The 21783-nt window shown below is 36.8% G+C and overlaps 1 protein-coding gene across 25 annotated transcripts in view; it reads right to left on the reverse strand.

The window, feature by feature from the left end:
* EYA4 (EYA transcriptional coactivator and phosphatase 4) overlaps window positions 1-21783 on the reverse strand; it is a 162144-nt gene that overhangs the window by 63044 nt on the left and 77317 nt on the right. For 14 of the 25 annotated variants that reach the window (XR_006414120.1, XM_044424244.1, XM_044424227.1 and 11 more), the window contains exons 4-6: window positions 16442-16566; window positions 14161-14229; window positions 6689-6784 (exon numbers count right to left, since the gene is read on the reverse strand). The exons of 1 other annotated variant lie outside the window; for it this stretch is intronic. Coding sequence is in view for 23 of the 24 variants with exons in the window: in XM_044424244.1 (XP_044280179.1) it covers window positions 6689-6784; window positions 14161-14229; window positions 16442-16566 (290 nt within the window). In the remaining variant the exon portion in view is untranslated. 10 more of the 25 variants (XM_044424268.1, XM_044424260.1, XM_044424251.1 and 7 more) reach the window with 5 other exon arrangements.

The following is a 21783-nucleotide window of genomic DNA, read 5'->3' on the forward strand; positions in this document are numbered from 1 at the left end:
AGTGGTAAACTATATGGAAAAAGGTAAACATGTTCTCTACATTTGAAAGACAAATTAGGACTTTAAAAACTCTTTTGCTATATTTTTTTCTTTTCCTTCAATTCCAAACAAAGTTATCCTAGAATTGTTTTTTTGTTCTTTGTTTCTCCAGCTCTACTAACAAAAATATAAGAAACTGAAATTGGGTTTCAGCCTGTCTTACTTTCTTGGATGCTGAAAAAGACTTTTATCTGGTGGGACAACCATTATTACATTTAGATGGTTTTGAGATTCAGTGCTGAGAGATCCTTCTTAAACCATAACATGATTGTCTATGTAATATACTATATGATAATAATTACCATTGCAAATTATTTCCAGTAAGTAGAGAAACAAGTGTTGCTCCTTGTCTGCTGTACTTTTTGTCTGATGTATTGATCCTTTATTCAATTATATTTTGCCCAGCAAATGTATTATCAGGTGCAGAAATTGTCCCAACTAAGTTTAACATTAGTTTATAATACGCTTTCTTTAACAGATACTTTTATATCTATTCCTGTACTTCACAGTCCTGTATTAGATTTTAGAAATGTATCATGATATAATGCAAATGTTCACAAAACAGATTATATAAGAATTAATATGATAGCTATTAAATATGGAAAAAGGTGAATTCTCCAGTTATTTAATTTCTGAGATATAAATTAGTGTAATTATCAGGCTTTGTTTGATTTCCTTGAAGCAGACTTTTAAAAATATCTCTGTGAGAATATCTTGGATGGGCAGAATTGTTATCATTAAAATGATTGTTATACCAATTCTTGTTCTTGAAAATATTATGATACCAGTGTTATTAACAAGTGTGGTGTAGAGGTTAGAGTGTTGGGCTGGGACTTAGGAGATTAGGGTTCTGGTTCCCATTCATCCCTGAAACTCACTGGGTAACTTTGGGTCAATCACAGACTCTGAGCTCAGCCTACTTCACAGGGTTGTTTTTATGCTGATAAAATTGAAAAGAGAAGAACCATGTAAGCTACTTTGGGTTTCTTACAAGAAGAAGGAAGAAGGGATACTACAGTATATGCAATGTAGTAGTAGTAGCAGTAGCAGTAGCAGTAATAATAATAATAATAATAATAATAATAATAATAATAATAATAATAATATACTAAAGAAATGGCAGGCTATAGTATTAAAGTATTATCATTCAACATATTGTTATGTAATATAATAATAATAATAATAATAATAATAATAATAATAATAATAATAATAATATAAGCATTCGCTAGGGAAGAGAACAAGAGTTGTAGGAAAAACCTGAGAAAAAGGATTGAGAGCCCCTAATTTCATAGCATACTATTATACAACCTTTAAAAGATGTTTGCAAAATGGTTCATTTTATCCTAGCAAACCATGGTATGTGACGGAACAAATACATGCCAAGATTTCCCTTGCAACATTGCCATGGCATAGCAAAAAGAAAATCAAAACCATTTAGGTTTTAATCAACCACAATCCATGCTTTACTGGTGCTACAGTAGTATGGCAATTTCAAGAACATATCCTCTCCAATGTCTTAGCTTTCACTATTTATTTAAATATTAGTATCAATAACATCAATTTCATATCAACTGGAGGCGTTTCAAGCTGCCTTTAAACCAAATAGATTCATATAAGAGGTGAGAAATGAAATTTTATTTAAATTCCTTACAAAATACAACAGGCCCCTCTTTGGCTGCAATGTAACCAATTAAGTTCCTACACAAACTCTTAACAGTCACAATATTCTTTTGAATTCAGAATTAACTATATTTGAACAATTAATTCATGAATAAAGGAGGTAAATGTTTGCTATTGAAGATGTATCTGCTAATTATATAGAGGAAAATAAGTGTAAGAGTTTCAAAAATAGATAGGAAATGGTGACTGGTTGTCTAATTACATCACAAATGTATGAGACATTTTTACAAGTAAGTTGACTTTTGGTGATAATTTTACAATGTACACAGTCTGAGGAAACATTTATTTCAATATAACCTAAGTACATAGAGTTGTGTCAATTGCCCACAGAAAAGTCATTATGTCTTGAAGAAAAATGTTTACCTTAAAAAACAAAACAGGAATTCTGCTTTCCTTATGAAGACCTAACTAAAAATGTTTTAGTTCTTTTCCATATAAGTAATGTTTGATTTTATTTCTGCCCTTTTTTCTTATGTTACTTATGGGTGTACATTTCTTATTGCTATTTTCTAGTTATTTATTAATTGCCTAACACCGAATAGCTCTCATGTATGTTACCTGAAATACAACAACTCAATATCTATTTGCCCAGAATTCCCAACAAAATTTTAAAAAATTATTTATGTATTTATTTTCTATGCCATCCCACAGCCAAAGTGATTTGGCAGTTTACAATAATCCATAAAAAAGTCAATAAAATACAATAAAATGTCATAAAAACTGAGAAACATTAATGGTTTAAAACAGCCAAAGCCCTTGGGTATCCAAGTAAATCTTTGAGGTATTGGCTATCTTAGCTTGGTGCTGAAAAGATGATAAGTTGGGCACCAGGCGGGATGCAGTGAGAAGGTTGTTCCATAAAGGGCCACCACACAGAAAGCCAGCCCCTTGGTTGCCACCTTCTGAGCCTTCCTTGGAGTTGGTACTCAGAGGAAGGCCACAGAGGTTGCACACAGTCTCCAAGTAGATTGGCACGCCAAGGTATTGTTGTCCTAAACCATGTAAAGCTTTACAAGTTAAAACCAGCACGTTGGATTAGGCAAGGAAACACACAGGAAGCCACTGCAAGTGGACCAGAACTGGTCATACGTATTCAAACCTACAGGTCCCAGTTGCTGCATTCTGCATGAACTACAGGTTCTGAACCATTTTCAAGGACGGCCCCACAATCATCACTGTATAAACATCACCCTAACGTGTGAGTTTGGATGATCATATTTTATCTAATTAAGCCAAATAACGGAACAAGACTTTTGCCTGGGCACACAACTCCTTTGTGGTGCTAGCAAACAAATTAAAAGGACACTAACTGAAAGGGTGTGTCCTAAGAGCTGGGAATGAAGGTGTGTGGTGTGATAACTCTCAACATCTGAATGAAAAGGGAGATTCATTTTCTTTCTGACTCATAGCTGAGCAGGTAGAATGCTCAAAAGAAAAAAAATTGCCCCAGGTGAACTAGAGCTAAACAAGCAGGTAAGTTCCCAGAGAGTGAGTGACCAGAATGAGTGAATGGGAAAGTAATGAGGCATTCAGCTTCAAGAAGGAAGTTGCTGACATCTTTTTTCTTTTAACTCACACTTCTATACCAATAGGACTCTGTTGTTAACCTTTGGGGAAAGCAAGACAAAGCGCAGGGCATTCCAGTGCATTCAGTAGGGCAAAATAAAAAAGGGAGTAAAAACAAGGATGGAAAGAAAAGTCAAAAGGGAAAGAAAAATAATTTTGTGTCTTCTGCAAATTTCATAAGAGTTCCCTGCACTTTTTCACCCAAATCAATAATTAAAATGTCAGAGCATGGGAAACAAACAGAATGAACCTAAACTTCAGAAGGGTGCATATGATTTGACAGATGTAACTGAAACTTGGTAGAATGACTCCCATGACTGGAATTCAGCAACTGAAAGATATAACATGCTTAAGAAGAACAGAAAAGGAGGCAGTGCTTCACTAAAACAAATTTATCTCTGCACAGAAACCTTATCCTCATTTATATGCTGCCTGAGTAGCCATAAGCTCTCTGAATGGCTCACATATAATCAATGCCACAAAGCAAAACAATAAAATCAACAAACAATAAAACCAGCAACAACAATAAAGTCAATAAAACCAACCAAAGAACAACAATCAATCTTAATAATAAATAGGAATATGAGTTCAGTAACCTTAACAGAAGTATCTGAATTTATTTAAAAAATGAAAAGTAAATTGCTTTAGTTTCAAGGAGATATGATGCAGTAGTAAAGAAGGATTATAATTTCTGCAGTACCTGTTGGGAACAGAATTTTGCCAAATGTGGCCCCTCTAAGAGAAGGAAGGAAGGAAGGAAGGAAGGAAGGAAGGAAGGACGGAAGGAAGGAAGGAAGGAAGGACGGACGGACGGACGGATGGACAGATGGAAGACTACAAAGGAAGAGAGCATGGATTGTCAGGGATAGCATCAAGACTAAAGCCATGAAAGATGCTGAAAACAACAAAAAGCCCGCTTCAGATATGTGCACAGTAAAAGACAGAGGAAAGAGGTTATGATTCAACTACTCAATCAGGTTGGCAAAATGCTAACAAAAGATAAAGAAAAGGCAGAAGTGTACAGTTTATACTTTGACTAAATCTTACCCCAAAGCAATTTTTACTAGAAGCCAACATGGATTTGTCAAAAAGAAATCCTGCCAGACTAATCAATCTCATCTTTTGATCAGCTAACCTCACTGGTAGACTGTGGGAATAATGACAATATATCTTGGGGAGATCTAACAGGTGGGGTACCACAAGGTCATTCCTGGGTTCAGTGCTCTTCAATGTTTTCATTATTGTTTTGGGTGAAAAAGTGCAGGGAACTCTTATAAAATTTGCAGAAGACACAAAATTATGTAAGACAGGTAATACCATGGAACACACAAACAAAATTCAAAGTGATCTTCACAGGTTGGAGAGAGGGGTTAAAATTACCAAATAAAAATGTAATAGGGATCACTGCTAAGTTCTGCACCTGGGAAAAGGAAACCAAATAGATAGTTACAAGATTGAGGATACTTGGCTCAACAATATTACAAGCAAAAGGATTTGGCAATTCTTGTAAAGTACAAGCTGGGTATGAGTCAACAATGTAATAAATGCTATTTTGGGCTGCATTAGCAGAAGTATCATCTCCAAATCATGTGAAGTACAAGTTCTCCTCCACTCAGCACTGATTAGATCTCATCTTGAGTACTGTACCCAGTTCTGAGCATTCAGTACCACAGACAAACTGGAAAAGGTTCAGAGAAGAGCAACAAAGATGATAAGGGATCGGCAACAAAGCCCACTGAAGAGAGATTGAAAGAACTGGGCATGTATAGCCTTGAGAAAGGAAGACTGAGTGGAAATATGACATCATTCTTCAAGTACTTGAGAGATTATCACATAGAAGAGGGTCAGGATCTCATCTCGATCATCTCAAAGTGTAGGAATATGGAATAATGGGCTTCAGCTGCTGGAAGCCAGATTCTTGCTGAGCATCTGGAAAAGCTTCCTAACTGTTACAGCAATATGACAATGGAACCAATTACCTAGCGAGGTCACGTACAGGAAGCCCCCTACATATGAACCTTCAAGTTGCAAACTTTCAAAGATGCAAACGTGCTTTTGTGTACTTTACTGTAATAAATGAGAGAGGTGAGTCCAGCAAAGCATAACACAGGTTGCACCAACCTAATGGTAATGCCATATGAGAAAGAACCCATCAGATGAACAACACAAGTGCACTTCTGCACTGTCACATACCCAGAAATATAACTTCTGGAAGTCCTCCAGTGACATCAACAAAGTCCTTCAGTGTCATTATAAACCTATTACAGTACTGTATAGCCAATTAGTTAGTTGGGTACCTAGTTGGGTTTGTTGGACTTAAGAACACATTCTCAGAAACAAATTCATTCATATGTAGCGAACCTCCAGTACTCTTCCACACTGAAGACATTCCAGATGCAGCAGGTCAAGCCACTTGTTAGAAATGCTTTAAGTTGCTCTCCTGCATAGAGCAAGAGTTGGATCTGATGGCTTTACTGGTCTCTTTACTCCACTATTCTATGATTCTGTGAATTAAGCATTGTTTCCTTTTAAAGCCAGCTTCAAAGTATGATTTAATATCCTGGGCTTGCTTTTGGTTCTGACAAAATAGAGGACAGTATTGAGAAGTCCAGGTTCTATTGCTCACACTGAAAAAGGAAGAACAACTAAGCAGCACATAAGGTCAAAAGGCACACTTGTATCTGATTTAGCAGATATAATTGTTCAAACTGGCTCAATGTAACTTTACTGTTTTCCGTGCTGGGATGAGTACCTTAATAAATAAGTAGTTAAGTGATTAGACATGAACTATAAATGTACTGCCTGTAATTGTTCTAACCTAGAAATGATTTATATGATCTTTTGTAATGCCATCATTCTTGCACTTTCATTTTTAAATCATCATAGTTCTATGCACTAAAACTAAATTACTTTAAAAATGTGCATCTGTTCTGTATTTGGCATTCCACTGTGTATCTTATAGTGTGTCACTAGTTTGTATTAATATAGCTTCTAAATTTAATTTCTGACCTGCCTTAGTTTACACTGGTATTACAGCTTGAATAATGTATGACAGGATTAAGGTATTGATTGTTATTTCATATTGCCCTTGTCTTAATTTAGATGTGATTTATATAGAAATCAGGAGATTTTTTTACTGAGTTTACACTGACTGCCTAATCTGATTTTCAGGATATCACCAGTGTTTCCAGCAGGAATATTTCTCAACCTTACTAACTGTGATGTTTTTAACAAAAGATACCATGTTTTGTACTTTGAAATCTACTACTATGCCACAGGTTCTTTTGTAGAGTAGTGAAATGGCTACAAGATAACTGTCATTAAGAAATCTTGAAAATGCATTCCCAAGTTTTTGTTAGAAAAAGTGGTAACAATTACTGTGAGCATATTATATCTTTACCTGACCCAGTAAACGTGTCAAGAGATCCATCTCCACTTGTTGTTGCTGTTGATTCGCTGCTGTTCATAGGCTCTGTTTTGACTGCAAGAAGAGACACTATACAGAAGAATAAGCAGACATAAGATTTTACTTCTAAATTTATGCATAAACTACTATGCCAAATTCAGCAAAAGTCTGTATTTGTGGTTCAGGGAACTATGCACACACTGGAAAAACTTAGTAAGAGTCTGTGAATATTCTACTACTATACAAACACAGCTTTAAAACCATGCACTTACTCTCCTTTAAATAAATGCTAATATTTATCTATATATACTTCAGTGTAAATTCAGCATAGATGCCAGTCATGAAGGTAAATCATGAAATAATGCATGAAACAGATATACTAAATATAATTATAACCTGATGTATTCTTGCAATAAAGTGTGTATGGGGAGAATGAGAGAAACAGCCTTAAGCTATTAATTTGTTGGGTAGGATACAAATGCCTTTCTTCAACATAGAAAATTTTGTGACAGGAAAATTTAAATGTGATTTCCATTATCTAATCTTCTATTAGGTGATATCTAATTAGTTTCTGTCCACTAATGAAAGCTTTCCTCATAACTGCGAGGGAGGAAAACAAACAAACAAATAAAATACAGTTTCGGAAAACACACCTAGGTTTTCTTGGGCTTGTAATTAATTGTAACAAATAACATGCTGCTGCATCTTACTGATCCTTGTATTGATTTTCATTGCTATTGTGGCAGAAATAAAGTTTTAATGCTGTATTTTACATGTAAACTGCTTAGATATTTTATTATATTATGCAGTATTTAATCATGATGCATGGCTATATTTTTATCATGGGAACCTACTAGGGAGTGCTTTAACATTAGTTGTCTTAAAGCGTTTTAGCTTATTTTTATATTATCTGTTTTATTTTTAACTATTTTCTAGTTTTCAGACTGTGTTATGATTGTTAATTTTGTAAGCAACCTCATATATTTATTAATTTATTTATTAAAACGTATTTTATATATAGAATCAATGGAGTTATACCAGTTTCAATTCATGTTGGTGCCAGTGGTAACTACACAATCCCACTGTATATCTATGACATTTTGTAAATTTCATTTTTAACTTTTTAAAAACTTCTTCTTCAGAGACTGAATGAATACCCATGTTTCATTTTAGCACTCATTGATACTTTTAAAAAAGTGATAAATACCAGCAAAGGACTACCAAGACCATGCATATTTTCTGGGCCTCTCTCCTTTAGTTATTTATTGATTTGAAAACTATGTATTCTTCCTCTACAGCTCTGAAAGTCCAACTCTAAAATATATATTTTCAAATCATTGACTAAAGAATATACCTAATCCCAGTATAATTCTAATCCGCACTTTCTATTAGGAATACACAATGAACTACTGATGCTCATGTTAGCACAAGGGTTATGTTATGTTATTTGCAAAGTTGTGCCCGACCCATCGTGACCCCATGGGCAACATTCCTCCAGCCTTCCTATCCTCCACCATCCACTGGAGTCTACCTAAGTTCACACTGACTGCTTCAGTGACTCCATCTAGCCACCTCATTCTCTGCCATCCCCTTCTTCTTTTGCCTCCAATTGTTCCCAGCATTAGGCTCTTCTCCAGTGAGTCCTTCCTTCTCATTAGGTGGCCAAAGTATCTGAGTTTCATCTTCAGTACCTGGCTGTCTAAAGAGCAGTCAGGGTTGATCTCCTCTAAGACTGACTGGTTTGATCTCCTTGCAGTCCAAGGGACTCACAGGAGTCTTCTCCAGCACCACAATTCAAAGGCCTCGATTCTTCGGCACTCAGCCTTCCTTATGGCCCAGCTTTCACAGCCATACATTGCTATTGGGAAAACCATAACCTTGAATATACGCACTTTTGTTGGCAGAGTGATGTCTCTGCTTTTTAGTATGCTGTCTAGATTTGCCATAGCTTTCTCCCAAGGAGCAAGCATCTTTTAATGTCTTGGCTGCAGCCACCGTCTGCACTGATCCTGGAGCCCAGGAAAATAAAATCTGTCACTACCTCCATTTCTTCCCCATCTATTTGCCAGTAAGTGGTAGGACCAGATGCTATGATCTTAGTTTTCTTAATGCTGGGTTTCAAGACAACTTTGTGGTCTCCTCTTTCACTGGCATCAAAAGACTCTTTAGTTCCTCTTCACTTTCTGCCATTAGAGTGGTATCATCTGCATATCTGAGGTTGTTGATATTTCTCCTGGCAATCGTAATTCCAGCTTGTGATTCATCTAGCCCTGCCTTTCTCATGATGTATTCCGCTTATAAGTTAAATAGGCAGGGCGACAGTATACAGCCTTGCCGAACTCGGTTCTCAATTTTGAACCAATCAGTGGTTCTGTGTCCAGTTCTCACTGTTGCTTCTTGACCCGCATATAGGTTTCTCAAGGGACAAATAAGATGGTCTGGAACTCCCATCTCTTTAAGAACTTGCCACAATTTGTTGTGATCCACACAATCAAAGACTTTTAGTGTAATCAATGAAGAAGTAGATGTTTTTCCTGGAACTCTCTAGCTTTCTCCATGATCCAGTGTATGTTGGCAATTTGATCTCTAGTTCCTCTGCCTCTTTGAAATCCTGTCTGTACTTCTGGTAGTTCTCGGTCCACATACTGCTGGAGCCTAGCTTGTAGGATTTTGAGCATAACTTTGCTAGCATGTGAAATGAGTGCAATGGTGCAGTAGTTTGAACATTCCTTGGCATTGCCCTTATTTGGAATTGGAATGTAAACTGACTTTTTCCAATCCTGTGGCCACTGCTGAGTTTTCCAAATTTGCTGGCATATTGAATGTAGCATTTTTACTGCATTGTCTTTTAAGATTTTGAATAGCTCAGCTGGAATACTGTCACCTCCACTAGCTTTGTTGTTGCTAAGACTTCCTAAGGCCCGTTTGACTTCATATTCCAGTATGTCTGGCTCGAGGTCAGCAACCACCCTATCATGGTTATCAGGAACATTAAGGTCTTTCTTGTATAGTTCTTCTGTGCAATCTTGCCATCACTTCTTAATCTCCTCTGCCTCTGTTATGTCCCTGCCATTTTGGTCCTTTATCATGCCCATCTTTACATGAAACATTCCATTCATATCTCCAATTTTCTTGAAGAGAACTCTAGTCTTCCCTATTCTATTGTTTTCTTCTATTTCTTTATACTGTTCATTTAAGAAGGCATTCTTATCTCTTCTAGCTATTCTCTGGAATTTTGCATTCAATTAGGGTTAGTATCTCAATTAGTATCTTTCCCTTTCTCCCTTGCCTTTTGCTTCCCTTCTTTTCTCAGTTATTTCCTCAGACAGCCATTTTGCTTTCTTGCATTTCTTTTTCTTTGGAATGGTTTTAGATGCTACCTCTTGTATGATGTTGCACTCCTCCATATATAGTTCTTCAGGCACTCTGTCTATCAGATCTAATTCCTTAAATCTATTTGTCACCTCTACTGTATATTCATCAGGAATATGATTTAGGTCATACCTGAGTGCCCTGATGCTTTTCCCTACTTTCTTCAATTTAAGCCTAAATTTTGCAACAAGAAGCTTATGATCTGAGCCACAGTCAACTCCTGATCTTGTTTTTATTGACTGTATAGAGCTGCTCCATCTTTGGCTGCAGAGCACATAGTCAATCTGATTTCTGTGTTGACCATCTGATGATATCCATGTATAGAGATGTCTCTTGGGTTGTTGGAAAAGAGTGTTTGCTATAGCTAGCTTGTTCTCTTGACAAAATTCTGCCAGTCTTTGCCCTGCTTCATTTTGTATTCCAAGGCCAAACTTGCCTGTTATTCTGGTTATCTTTTGGCTTCCTACTTTAGCATTCTAATATTCCATGATGACAAGGACATCATTTTTGGTGTTATTTCAACAAGGTGCTGTAGGCCTTCATGGAACCAGTCAACTTCAGCCTCTTCAGCACCAGTGGTTGGGGCTTAGACTTGGACTATTGTGATGTTGAATGGTTTGCCTTGGATTCGAACTGAAATCATTCTGTCATTTTGGAGACTGTATCCCAGTACTGCTTTTCCTACTCTTTTATTGACTATGAAGGCTATTTCATTTCTTCTGAGGATTTTTGCCCATGGTAGTAAACATGATGGTCATCTGAATTAAATTCACCCATTCCTGTCCTTTTTAGTACACTGATTCCCAAGATGTTGATGTTCAGTCTTGTCATCTCATGTTTGACCACATCCAGCTTACCTTGATTCATAAATCTTACATTCCAGGTTCTTATGCTATATTGTTCTTTACAGCATCGTACTTTCCTTTCACCACCAGATACATCGGCAACTGTCTTTTCGGCTTTGACCCAGTCACTTCATTCTTTCTGGAGCTACTAGTACTAGTCCTCTACTCTTCCCCAGTAGCACATTGGACAACTTCCGACCTGAGGGGCTCATCTTCCAGTGTCGTATCTCTTTGCCTGTTGATACTGCCCATGGGGTTTTCATGGCAAAGATACTGGAATGGGTTGTCATTTCCTTCTCCAGTGGATCACCTTTTGTCAGAGGTCTCTGCTATGACCTGTCTGTCTTGGGTGCCCCTGCATGGCATAGCTCATAGCTTCATTGTCCTACACAAGCACCTTCACCATGGCAAGGCAGTGATCCATGAAGGGGAGCACAAGGGTAGTCCCAAGAAAAACATATAGGGTTTGATCTACTTCTACTTTATTTAGTATAACACAATCAATGGGACTCAAATTAGTCATGATGCTTTTAAATCCTACTGAATTGTACAGTTCTATTCAATCCTATGTCTTATTTATTTCAGTAAATAAGTAAGACTAATGTTGAATGCAACCTATTAATGTCAGTGGACATACTCTAAGTATGACTTAATCCTACTTACAGTATCTCAAAAAACTCACAATTGTTTTATATGTTTTAATTTTATTTTCAGGCTGTAAAATAAAACAAAATATAGTTATGTGACTGAAGTTAAGATCTTCATTAAAACTAAATGTGACCATGAAAAAGATGGACATTAGTTCTAATTTGAAAAACTGACCCACAGCCTGCAGAAGCACAAATTGCTTCTTTCAATTGCCCAGTTCTTCACACTGCAAGAAGAATGTCAATGTATCTAAAAAAGGGAATCAAACAGATGAAGCCAGGTATTATGTTTTGCAACTTAAAGACCAAGTCAGGGGGATTTCAATTTAAAAACCATGCCATGCAAAGAGAAGCAGGCTAGTGCAGTGGATGAGGATGGATGTGGATAAGGGTGGATATGAAACACTAGGTTCAAATGCTAGTCAATGAAGATCAGAGGATGATGTTAGGCAACTTTCTGTCTTCCAAGATTATAATCCTAGACCCACTAACATATGGGCATGTACTCATGTATTTCTTAGAACTGGACTTTCAGCCAAATCTGTCTCAAAATAGGGTCAAATGAGATAAGTCTAGGTTTTAACATGCCACAAACCACACAGACAGAGTGGGAAAGGCTAGAGTAAATATGTATACAGTTTATTTTTGAATTGGACTGGTCTTCACATGATCTATGCATTTTACAAGGCTTGTACACATATGCTGAAATGGAATAATTTTACAATACTAAACTTGAAGAAAAACTCTAAATACATTATTAGGAGTGGATTACACGTTACAGATATTATAGATACACCTCTGATGATTCTCTTGCTTGTTACCATAACAATTAAAACTTTTGTCGCATACAGTAAAAATCATACTTCAGAAGAGTTTGTTTGGACTTGTTATAATACAAAAAGTACAACTCTTTGTACTTGTTTATCAGTCCCTTTTGTCTGTTGTCCTTCTTTGGCATGGCTGCAAGAAGGAAATCAGATTCCTCCTCCATTTTTAATTCCATTTTTAATTACTCTCTGATCATCATTATACTCAAAGCTGGACAAACTATTTATAACTATGTTTTACGGAAACAAGACAACTTTGAATCATGGTTTATATTTATGTCATGTGTCCCTAAAACAAAATTAAGATGTATCCATTTCAATTTCAGATGTACTGAACATGAACAGTTAATCGGAAATAGAAGTAAAAACTTCCAATCTTATTTTTATGAATGCATCAGAGGATAGGGGAGTGGAGCACACACAAACACAAACATGTAATGCTAAACCATACTTAGCAGTACATCTAAACCAGGTTAATATGAGAAATGAGTAACCAATTGTTCAATAGTCTGCTTATGAAATGTAATATTCTATATCTTCAATCAGCTGAAAATGTGGTTAAATAAAATTAGATTCCCAATTACACTTGTCAGAAAATGTGTTTGAAAAAGGGTGGATGAAATGAAACTTTACTGTGATTACAGGTTTTACAGAATAACTTCTTGATGTTTCTTCATCGTAACTATACCCAATATACAAGATTCTTTCTAACTAGTACTAGAATTTTGTTGAGGCTTGCATATATATGCTATTTTCTTTAGGGCCATTTTCTGCTACGGCCACCATAGCAGCAAGTATGCCCCTTACTGCTACAGTGGTCCTATTCCCGAACTGGCATTAATAGCGTAATAAGGTATACAAAAACATGATGAGGAAAGACATCTTATAATATTGGTTTTGAAGAAAATTCCTGTGTGTGTCTTAAAACTTTTACTTTAAATTTGAAAAAAGGGACTATATCATGTCAGAACAAAAATGGAGGCCTTCCTGTTCAAAAGCAGAAGAAACAATAAATCAGTCTCCCACTGTTCTACCTCAGCAATCCTGACCAAAGTGGGTGACTAGCAGAAAATTGCCACCAAAACAGAGCTCCAAATGACAATGATCCAATATTGTAAGGAACATAATATTCCAATGTAGGCCTCCCTGTTTATAGAGAAGAAACACAATTAGAAGAGAACAGGCAAACCATCAGGTTTACACATTATGTGAATTCTCCAACAGAACGTAACTTTTTATCAATATAGACAAAAGAGTGCTAGGAGGTTTATTACATGTTTGTGGAACATTACTAATTTATGGTAGTGCAAAGTTAGCAATATAGCCAGGAACTATAAGCAATATATTTCTTCTGCTAGTGGAGAAACACTGATCTTACCTCTGTTGGCAAGATATCTGAAGTGAGCTATAGTTACATAGTTTAATAATTAGAAAAAAAGTTTTATGTACTAATTTTATACTTGGCTAAGCATACATGACAATTCCACTATGTTTAGTAAATTACCACATATACCAGAAACTGAAAGATCTGCCTTTTTTCTATGTGCTCAACACATGTGGGTTTCTCTTTGTTGTTATATATATAATATAGAAAATATTACAACCACTGTGTTACGATAAAATGTTAAAACTACCCTGTTTTTATTATAGAAAAAATTCTAAGAAATAGAATGTTGTGCAATGACAAATTGAGATGAACAAAGCAAAACTCCAATATGCAACACAACAGTCAAGAAGCTATCCACACACATGCATTGTACCAGGATTGCTCATACTTGTGGCAGAAGAGGGGGTGCTACAACTCAGCAACCAGTCTGCAGTGTTTAAAACAGTCATGTTGTCTCCTGAGAATTGGAATAGTATACAATGGTTCATTGACTGAATATCTGCTTAGTATACAGGAATATTTTTCAATAAGAAAAAAGAAAGAAAAACAATTCACCAGACTGTTTTAAGGAGTACTGGGATAAATTAACACACCATTTTGGTTTATGTGATGGTTGCCATCAAACAGACAAATCTACACAGGTTAACCCTCCCCCTTTCATTAACATGTCTCTAGATAAAGTACCAGAAATAAAGAGATATTTGTGGCCTATTGCATATGGAGTGGCAAGCACCATACAATGTAAATCCCCTCCTTAATCCAGCTGATATCTCTACTCAGTGCTCTATATTAATGAAAACCACAATTTTTTATCACTTCAGTTACTCCTAAATAATTAGTACATAAAGTAGTTCATACCATACAGACAGAAACTGTGATATCTGTAGCATCTATTTTGATTGTTTAAAAAATTACAGAACTTGAAACAGGCAAGCTAACATTGAATTATAGGATAAATATAGTATTAATGCATGGAATTAAAATATTATCTAAGAACTGTGAATATTTAACCATTTATTTAATTATTGTTAACCTGTTAGATTATCTGTTTTTGATTTTTGTAAGCCGCCCTGAAATGTTTTTGCATATAGGGAGGGGTATAAATATTTTAAATAAATACATAAAACAATGAATGACAATAACAAAGCAGGGATATTTTCAGTCCCAGAAACAAGTATGCCTGGACATTTTAAAAATGTGCTCCAATTATGTTTTGCACACTGAAAACTCCTACATACTGGTTCTTCTCATTGATAATCATACACACATGAAAAGGGAGATCCACAGATCAGTAGTAGAGCACACAATTTACCACTGAGAAAGACCACACACCTTAAGAGTGACCACTGTCATATGAATATAGGGCACCAGGCAAGAGGGATCTAAGGGTTGTCTCAACAAAAGGTGACTACCTATGTTCATAAAATACGCCTTCAGGAATCTGATACAACAGGAGACTCACTTGTGTCACAGATGCTAAGGCTCTGCACCTTATACATTTTATCTTCAGTTTCATCTTCCCTTTAATAAAGGTAAATGGAAATAAATCCACAAACTAAACTGCTAAAAGTATTGTTAAGGTATCTAGCTAAGCTGTACTTTGATAAGCTCTGTTTTACCATCTGTGCTAAAATACTAGAGGCTGAAACAAGTACATAGACTTGCAACCTAGCACAAATATGATCCAAGCCAATTAAAATCAAATCAAATCAAATCAAGAACTGTGATGTTAAGTCAAACCTACATGTTTTTCATATGAAGTATATGCTGGTCAGAAAAGTCTCTACCTCTAATTGACAGGAATAAGGCATAATACCATAAAACTGGCCAAAAACCAGTTGGAAATAGCAGAAAAATCTGCGGTATGTATCATAGAAACTGAAGAGATAAGGCACCACAAATAGGCTGTTCCAACAAGTTGTCTCCTAAGAAAAGAGTAACATGTGAATCAGCCTGCAATCCATAATGTTAAAACTGCAAAAAATGCTGTGGCACCTTAAAAAATTCACTAGCTGACAATAGCATACAAAATAGAATCCTGGAATACAGACCCTGATTAAACATCTTAATTCTGCACACATGAAGAAAAGTAGTTTCCTTGCATAATTACAAGAACCCTTAGAGATTCAATCTATTTGCTAATTAACCCAAATATTTCAGACTTTCACCACAATTGGCCTTTACTGGACAATATAGGTAAACAGAATAGGCTCAGCAACATGTAAATCTGTCACCTGAATTGGACATTTGGATAATAAGATTAAGGATGAGCTGATGGCAACAGACTTGCAAGTTTAAAGTATAATCCAAAGTGTAATCCTTTAAAATCAAGGAATGATAGGGCTACTGTCCAGACAAAATGATGGCAGTTCCAGCTACTAACACAGACATAACAGAGATGGAAAAGAAGCTGGTAAGTGTCCTGTAGGAGCAATATATAGATACACACAAGAAATAGGGTATTTATATAGTTTACAGAATGTAATTAATTTAGAAAATACCCTTTCATGGGCCTCACTATCTTATCATTTTACTTTATTCTCCATTTATATATATCTACTTCCTTTCACTTTCCTAATGAATATGATCTCAATCATAAACTAGTTAGTCTCTAAAGATGCCAGAACACTTATTTTTTTTAGAACTGAAAGAAGTAGGTCTTCACTCACCGCCTGTTCCATTTGTTGTAACAGATGTGCTGCTAAGATTAGATTTGTCCAGTTTAGAACTACCTGGTGTTTCTCCGCTTCCCACAAGATTATGAGGGCTTGCTAGATCCTGCATTTCCATAGATCTATTAGAGAAAAAAGTAATACTATTACTATAGTATTTGCATTGTGGAAATGTGCAGAGACCCCTTTGAGTCACACACATATAATTAAAATAAACACTGATCCTGAGAACTATATATAGGAAAAACAACAAACTGTACTTTAAAATTAGTCACATATCCTTCTATATCCTTTTTGGTAGCCTTAGAGGAAAAAGAAGAAGATGAACAGGAGCATTAAATTGAAATCATGCCCTTGCTCAACAGTAGCCTGAGTGGCCAGTCTGAAAGGTGAGTCCCCTCATCCCTGAGGGACTTCAGAAGGTGTGCCAAGTCATACTTGTGGATTATGAACTCTAACTGCTAACAAATGTAAGCTAAAGTTTGTACCTTCAAATCCCTTTCAAAGCTTCAAGGAATGCTGAAGTGCAGTTGTTGAATCACACCACTTTGAAAAATGTATACACTTGCTGGCTATGATTTTGCCTGGCACTAAAATCAGTGCTAAATTCTGTATACTGAACAGCACCATCAAGAGCAAAAAGAAGAGATACAGACAGGTGTTCATGCATGAGAAGAAGATAGTGACTTTTTCCCGTTGTAATTCCTCAGACAGATCTAGCCACTGTCATTCACACACCTTCTTTTAGATTACTGTTCTCTTTGAAGACAACCAAGAAATTGCAGTTAGCACAGACCTTTGCTGCTTCCTTCTTCATTGTGGATAGAATGTTAAATCTTAATCCGATCTCTCTCAGCTTAACTGTTCAGGCCTGGTTAAAGTGTTTAGAATCCTATAGTAGAGATGGAAGGAGCCAGAAGCCCATTGGCTCCAGCTCCCCTTTAAAGCCCTAAAAGCCTCATGTGTGGTGTACCTGTAGGAGCACCAACTCCCTTAATTTTCCCAGATAAAACTAATACATGCAATCACTCCAAAAGAGGGTATCCTTGGCAACTTCCCAATTTTGTATTAGCATACTTTATCCAAAAAAATAATAAAAAATAAAATAATACAATAAAATAAAAGAGGAAGAGCATTTAAGAGGGAAAGGGGTGCTTAAGAAAATGCTGAAGTGGCAACAGCTGTTCTTCGCTTTCTTCTGAGAAAATAGCCACTTGTGGCATCATTGCATTTTGGGAAAAATAGCAGAAGGTTTTTAAAAGGAAGGAAGCAAGGAAAATTCCTGCTACTTTCATCTTCAGAGCACATGCCATCTTCTGTCTTCAAAACAAGCTGAAACAAAAAGGAAATAAGAATTTCCTTTTCTTAGAAATTTTCAGAATGTGTGCCTCAACCTCTGAGTAAGGTGGTAAGCCCTGGTTGTCTGTGATGATGTCCAAACCCAGTCATGGTGAACAATCATTGTGCCTTAACATGGCTGTAACCATGATAAGACACAAACGTCTTTTCTAGGGTTTCTTCTAGCCACAACTGCTTCTGATATCATCCTCATCTGGACAACAGCTCCAGTACAGGAGAGCTGCTTGGCAAAAGCAGCTGATCAGAGAGCAGAAATGACAGCTGCCCCAGTCTGGGGCAGCTGTCAGAGGTGTCGTCCTCTCTCCTGCCCAAAGGTCTTTCTTTGAGATCTGAGAGTACATTAGAGAAACAGAAATATATACCTCTAGTTTTCTAGGCATTCTTTAAGTATTTTACTACGGATTGTCATTGTGACTATTTTAATATATGTACAGTGCATTGGGTTAAATTCAACATTGTGCAAGGGAACTTCTGCTTATGCAGAGAGACTTTCCCTTACACTCTTATTTCCATGCAACTTCCTTGTGCTCCCCAAATCTCTACTCAAGAATAGTATGGAAGGTGCAAGGCACAACAGAGGGAGGGAAAAATTGCTTTGAATGTGGTTTCTATTGGCTGGCATTGGGTACAACCCATTGACTTACGAAGTGGATTCAAATTGCACACTGAATCAAAGAAAGCAATTTCACCCATGTGGTATCCTAAGGGCAATTCTGACTAGCAGGTATGATTCCTTTGGCATGATATTTGCATTCTTTTTTAAATGTAGCTGTTTGGAACAGTTCAGTGGAACTGCTAGGCAATTCATATACAGTGGTACCTTGGCTCACGAACTTAAATCTATTCCAGGACTCTGGTCGTGACCCAAATTGGTCGTGAGCCAATTTAAATTTCTCCATAAGGCTCAATGTAAATAAAGTTAAGCCGTTTTGTAACTATTTTTTTTTATCAAAAAAATGTGAAGCAAAGTGACAAAGAACAACAAAGATCGCGGTCATCTCCTCGCTCCCCTCCCCCCAGAACGACTGCAATCTAGTCCATCATCCCTGCACGCTCCCATCATCCCGGCGCACTGGAGGGGGAGAGATGAGAGCCAACATGGGCACACTGGGGGGGGGGGACACAGGTGGGAATGTGGGCACACTGGGGGGGAGAGATGGGCGCAATCGCGCTGGGGTGGGGCGGCGATGGCCGAGGTCATAGTTGTGCTCCTGCAGGATAGACAGGCGCAATCTCGGCCATCCCCCCCCCCAGCATGATCTCCCCACACGGGGGCGGGGGGATGGCTGTGATTGCAGTCGCCACCCAATGCAGAGTTCATGACCTGAGTCAAAATTTTTATGAAATTTTTGTTCGCGACCTGATTTGGTCATGAACTGAGGTGTTCATGAGCCAAGGTACCACTGTAGTGTCATTTTAGCTGCTGCTCGTACCACTACAAAAAAACAGGGTCTCAGTATTCAGCTATCAATGTCAATAGTTTAGGTCCAGAATACCTGAAGGACCACCTGACCCCATATGTAGTTAGCTGGTACTTAAGACAGAATGAGGAGGCCCTTCTGAGAGATCCATCCTTCAAGGAGGTAAGGAAGATGGCAAATAAAAGAAGGGCCTTCTCAGTGGTTTCACATCATCCATGCAATGAACAGTTCATCTGGTACCTTCATTATAATCTTTTCAGTGCTAGACAAAAACAATCCTATTCTCCAGACATTTTAATAATTAATTTTAAAATATTTTTTCATTGTGCAATTTTAATAGTATTGTTTTACATTGTTCTTTAGTTAATATATTCTTTTAATCTATTTATATCTGACCTTCCAGTGGCATCTTGTTGATTGTTATATGTTTATATATTTTTATCAGATGTTGATTTAATATGTATTTCTCTAATCTGCTTATAGGGTGCTTGGACTAATCTAATACGCAATATAAGTTGAATGAATGAATGAATGAATGGGATGGATATTTATGTATCATTGTAGCAGGGCTAGCAAAAGCCTGGAAGAAAGAATAAAGTGAATTCTTGAAAAATAAAATCTTTTAAATGAAAACACTCTTCTGGAGTCCTCCGATATATAATTGAAAATAAAGGGAAAATATGTTGATGCAATTTCAATTACTTGGGGAAAGCCATAACATGCATTAAATAGCAAAGCAACATAAGGACTTTTATTCTCTTTTAGTATCCAAAAGTCACTTTGTATTTTGGAGGCAGCAACTGAAAGATGGATGAATGATGAGGCAGTGAAAAGAGAAGCAGGAGAACTGTAGGAAAAGAGTAAGAAAGAGGAAAGGCTCAAACTGCTGGCAGGCCACTTGGAGAAAGTGAGGATCTCCTAAAAGTTACAACTCACCAAAACTATTTGCTGAGCATAGAGAACTCTAGAAGTTTAAAAGAATCCAGGCACAATTTGGAATGCTGGAAAATTCTTGCAGGGGAGGAATTACCCTTGGTGATGGTAATGTGACATTATGTCAAAATTTAGCAGCAAAAAAAAATAAAGCCTTTCCCTGCCACCAATAGATAAAACTACACAGACACTATACTTTTTGTAAAAGGATAATGCAGTTCTGAAGGTAAATTGAGAGTAGAGTCTGACAACAAAACTAAACAGCATGAAGGAAACACAGTTCCCAATCATGTTTTCATTCATTATATGGCAAATATGGAACTGGCAGACATTTATATGGGAGAATCAGGGTGTGGAACAAGACTACTTATCCTTTCTCTTTGTTCACAATTTGCTCCCGCATGTCACTCTTCCTAATGATTTTTCAAAATATCTTTTCCCATAACACAGCACTAAAATGCAAAGTATGAATGAAAGAAAAACAGCCTTTGATAGTGAGACTAAATGGATGTGGCACCAATCCTCTACAAATGCTCTTAGCCCTGACTAAATTCATGTTTGCTACCACAAGTTTGCTAAGATAACAGGTAGCTCCATAGTGAGGTGATACAGCCCTTTTCTTTTTACTTTTTTGTAGTATGGTAGCCAGGGAATACATTGACTACCTTACTACCTACCAAACTTCCATGCACATGTTGTTCTGAAGATTCCATAGAAAAAGTCTTGCCTTATTTTCTACTTCTTTGTCTAGGTATACACTATGTTGTTTGAACTCTACAAATCCCAGAGCATTTAGAAGGTATAGGGATAGCTGTCACAGGGCCAGTTTTGTCAAGAGAAGCTGTTATAGATTTATGCTGTTTTCATAATAGATTCTGTGTATTAGTTTAGAAGACCAGAGAAAGGTTACTCACAGGTGGTACTAATTCTTAAAATTGCTTCAGTTGGCAGAAGACTTGTTATTGCTAACTAACACCAAAGCTCAAACTGCTTTCCCTTTCTCCTTCCAAAACCAAAATTGTCTGTTTTCCCTCTTGGCCTCTGCTCTGTAAAGTTGTTGCGACCTGTCACAGCCAAGACTTTCCTTTCATTGATGACTAATCAGTATTCATTAGTAAGTCAAGCCACCAAAGAAGATAGTGTACAGCTGACAATAAATATGCCTAGCAACAATGCAGAACAGCACTTTAACACGTGTGTGTGTGTGCATGCACATGTACACTAGATATTTATATCAGTTTTCTTGTGCTATGATGCACATGTGTACTTTTTTTGAACACAGGAAAAAATATGACAGGGCTTTCTTAAGACATAAAGTACTTTATAGCTACCTTGTAGTTACCTGTTCTCCAGATATTTAGTGGGCAATCACACATATGTGGAATATGCATACATAAGCATTTTGGGTTCAGACTGAATTCTAAACACCTTTCTATACTAAAGCCTAAATGGGTATCATACCTAAATATGGCACAGCAGAATGATCACATGTGTTTTATGCAATGGCTCCAGGTTAAATCTGGGCAAGTCTAGAAAAGGTTTCAAAAGGTTTCTGTCTGAGAGTCACTGCCAGTCAGTGCAGACAAAGTGAGTGAGATGGGTCAATGGTGTGCCTTTGCACATATG

Source organism: Varanus komodoensis, unplaced genomic scaffold (genome assembly GCF_004798865.1).
Source record: "Varanus komodoensis strain SLA01 unplaced genomic scaffold, ASM479886v1 scaffold1, whole genome shotgun sequence".
NCBI lineage: Eukaryota > Metazoa > Chordata > Lepidosauria > Squamata > Varanidae > Varanus > Varanus komodoensis.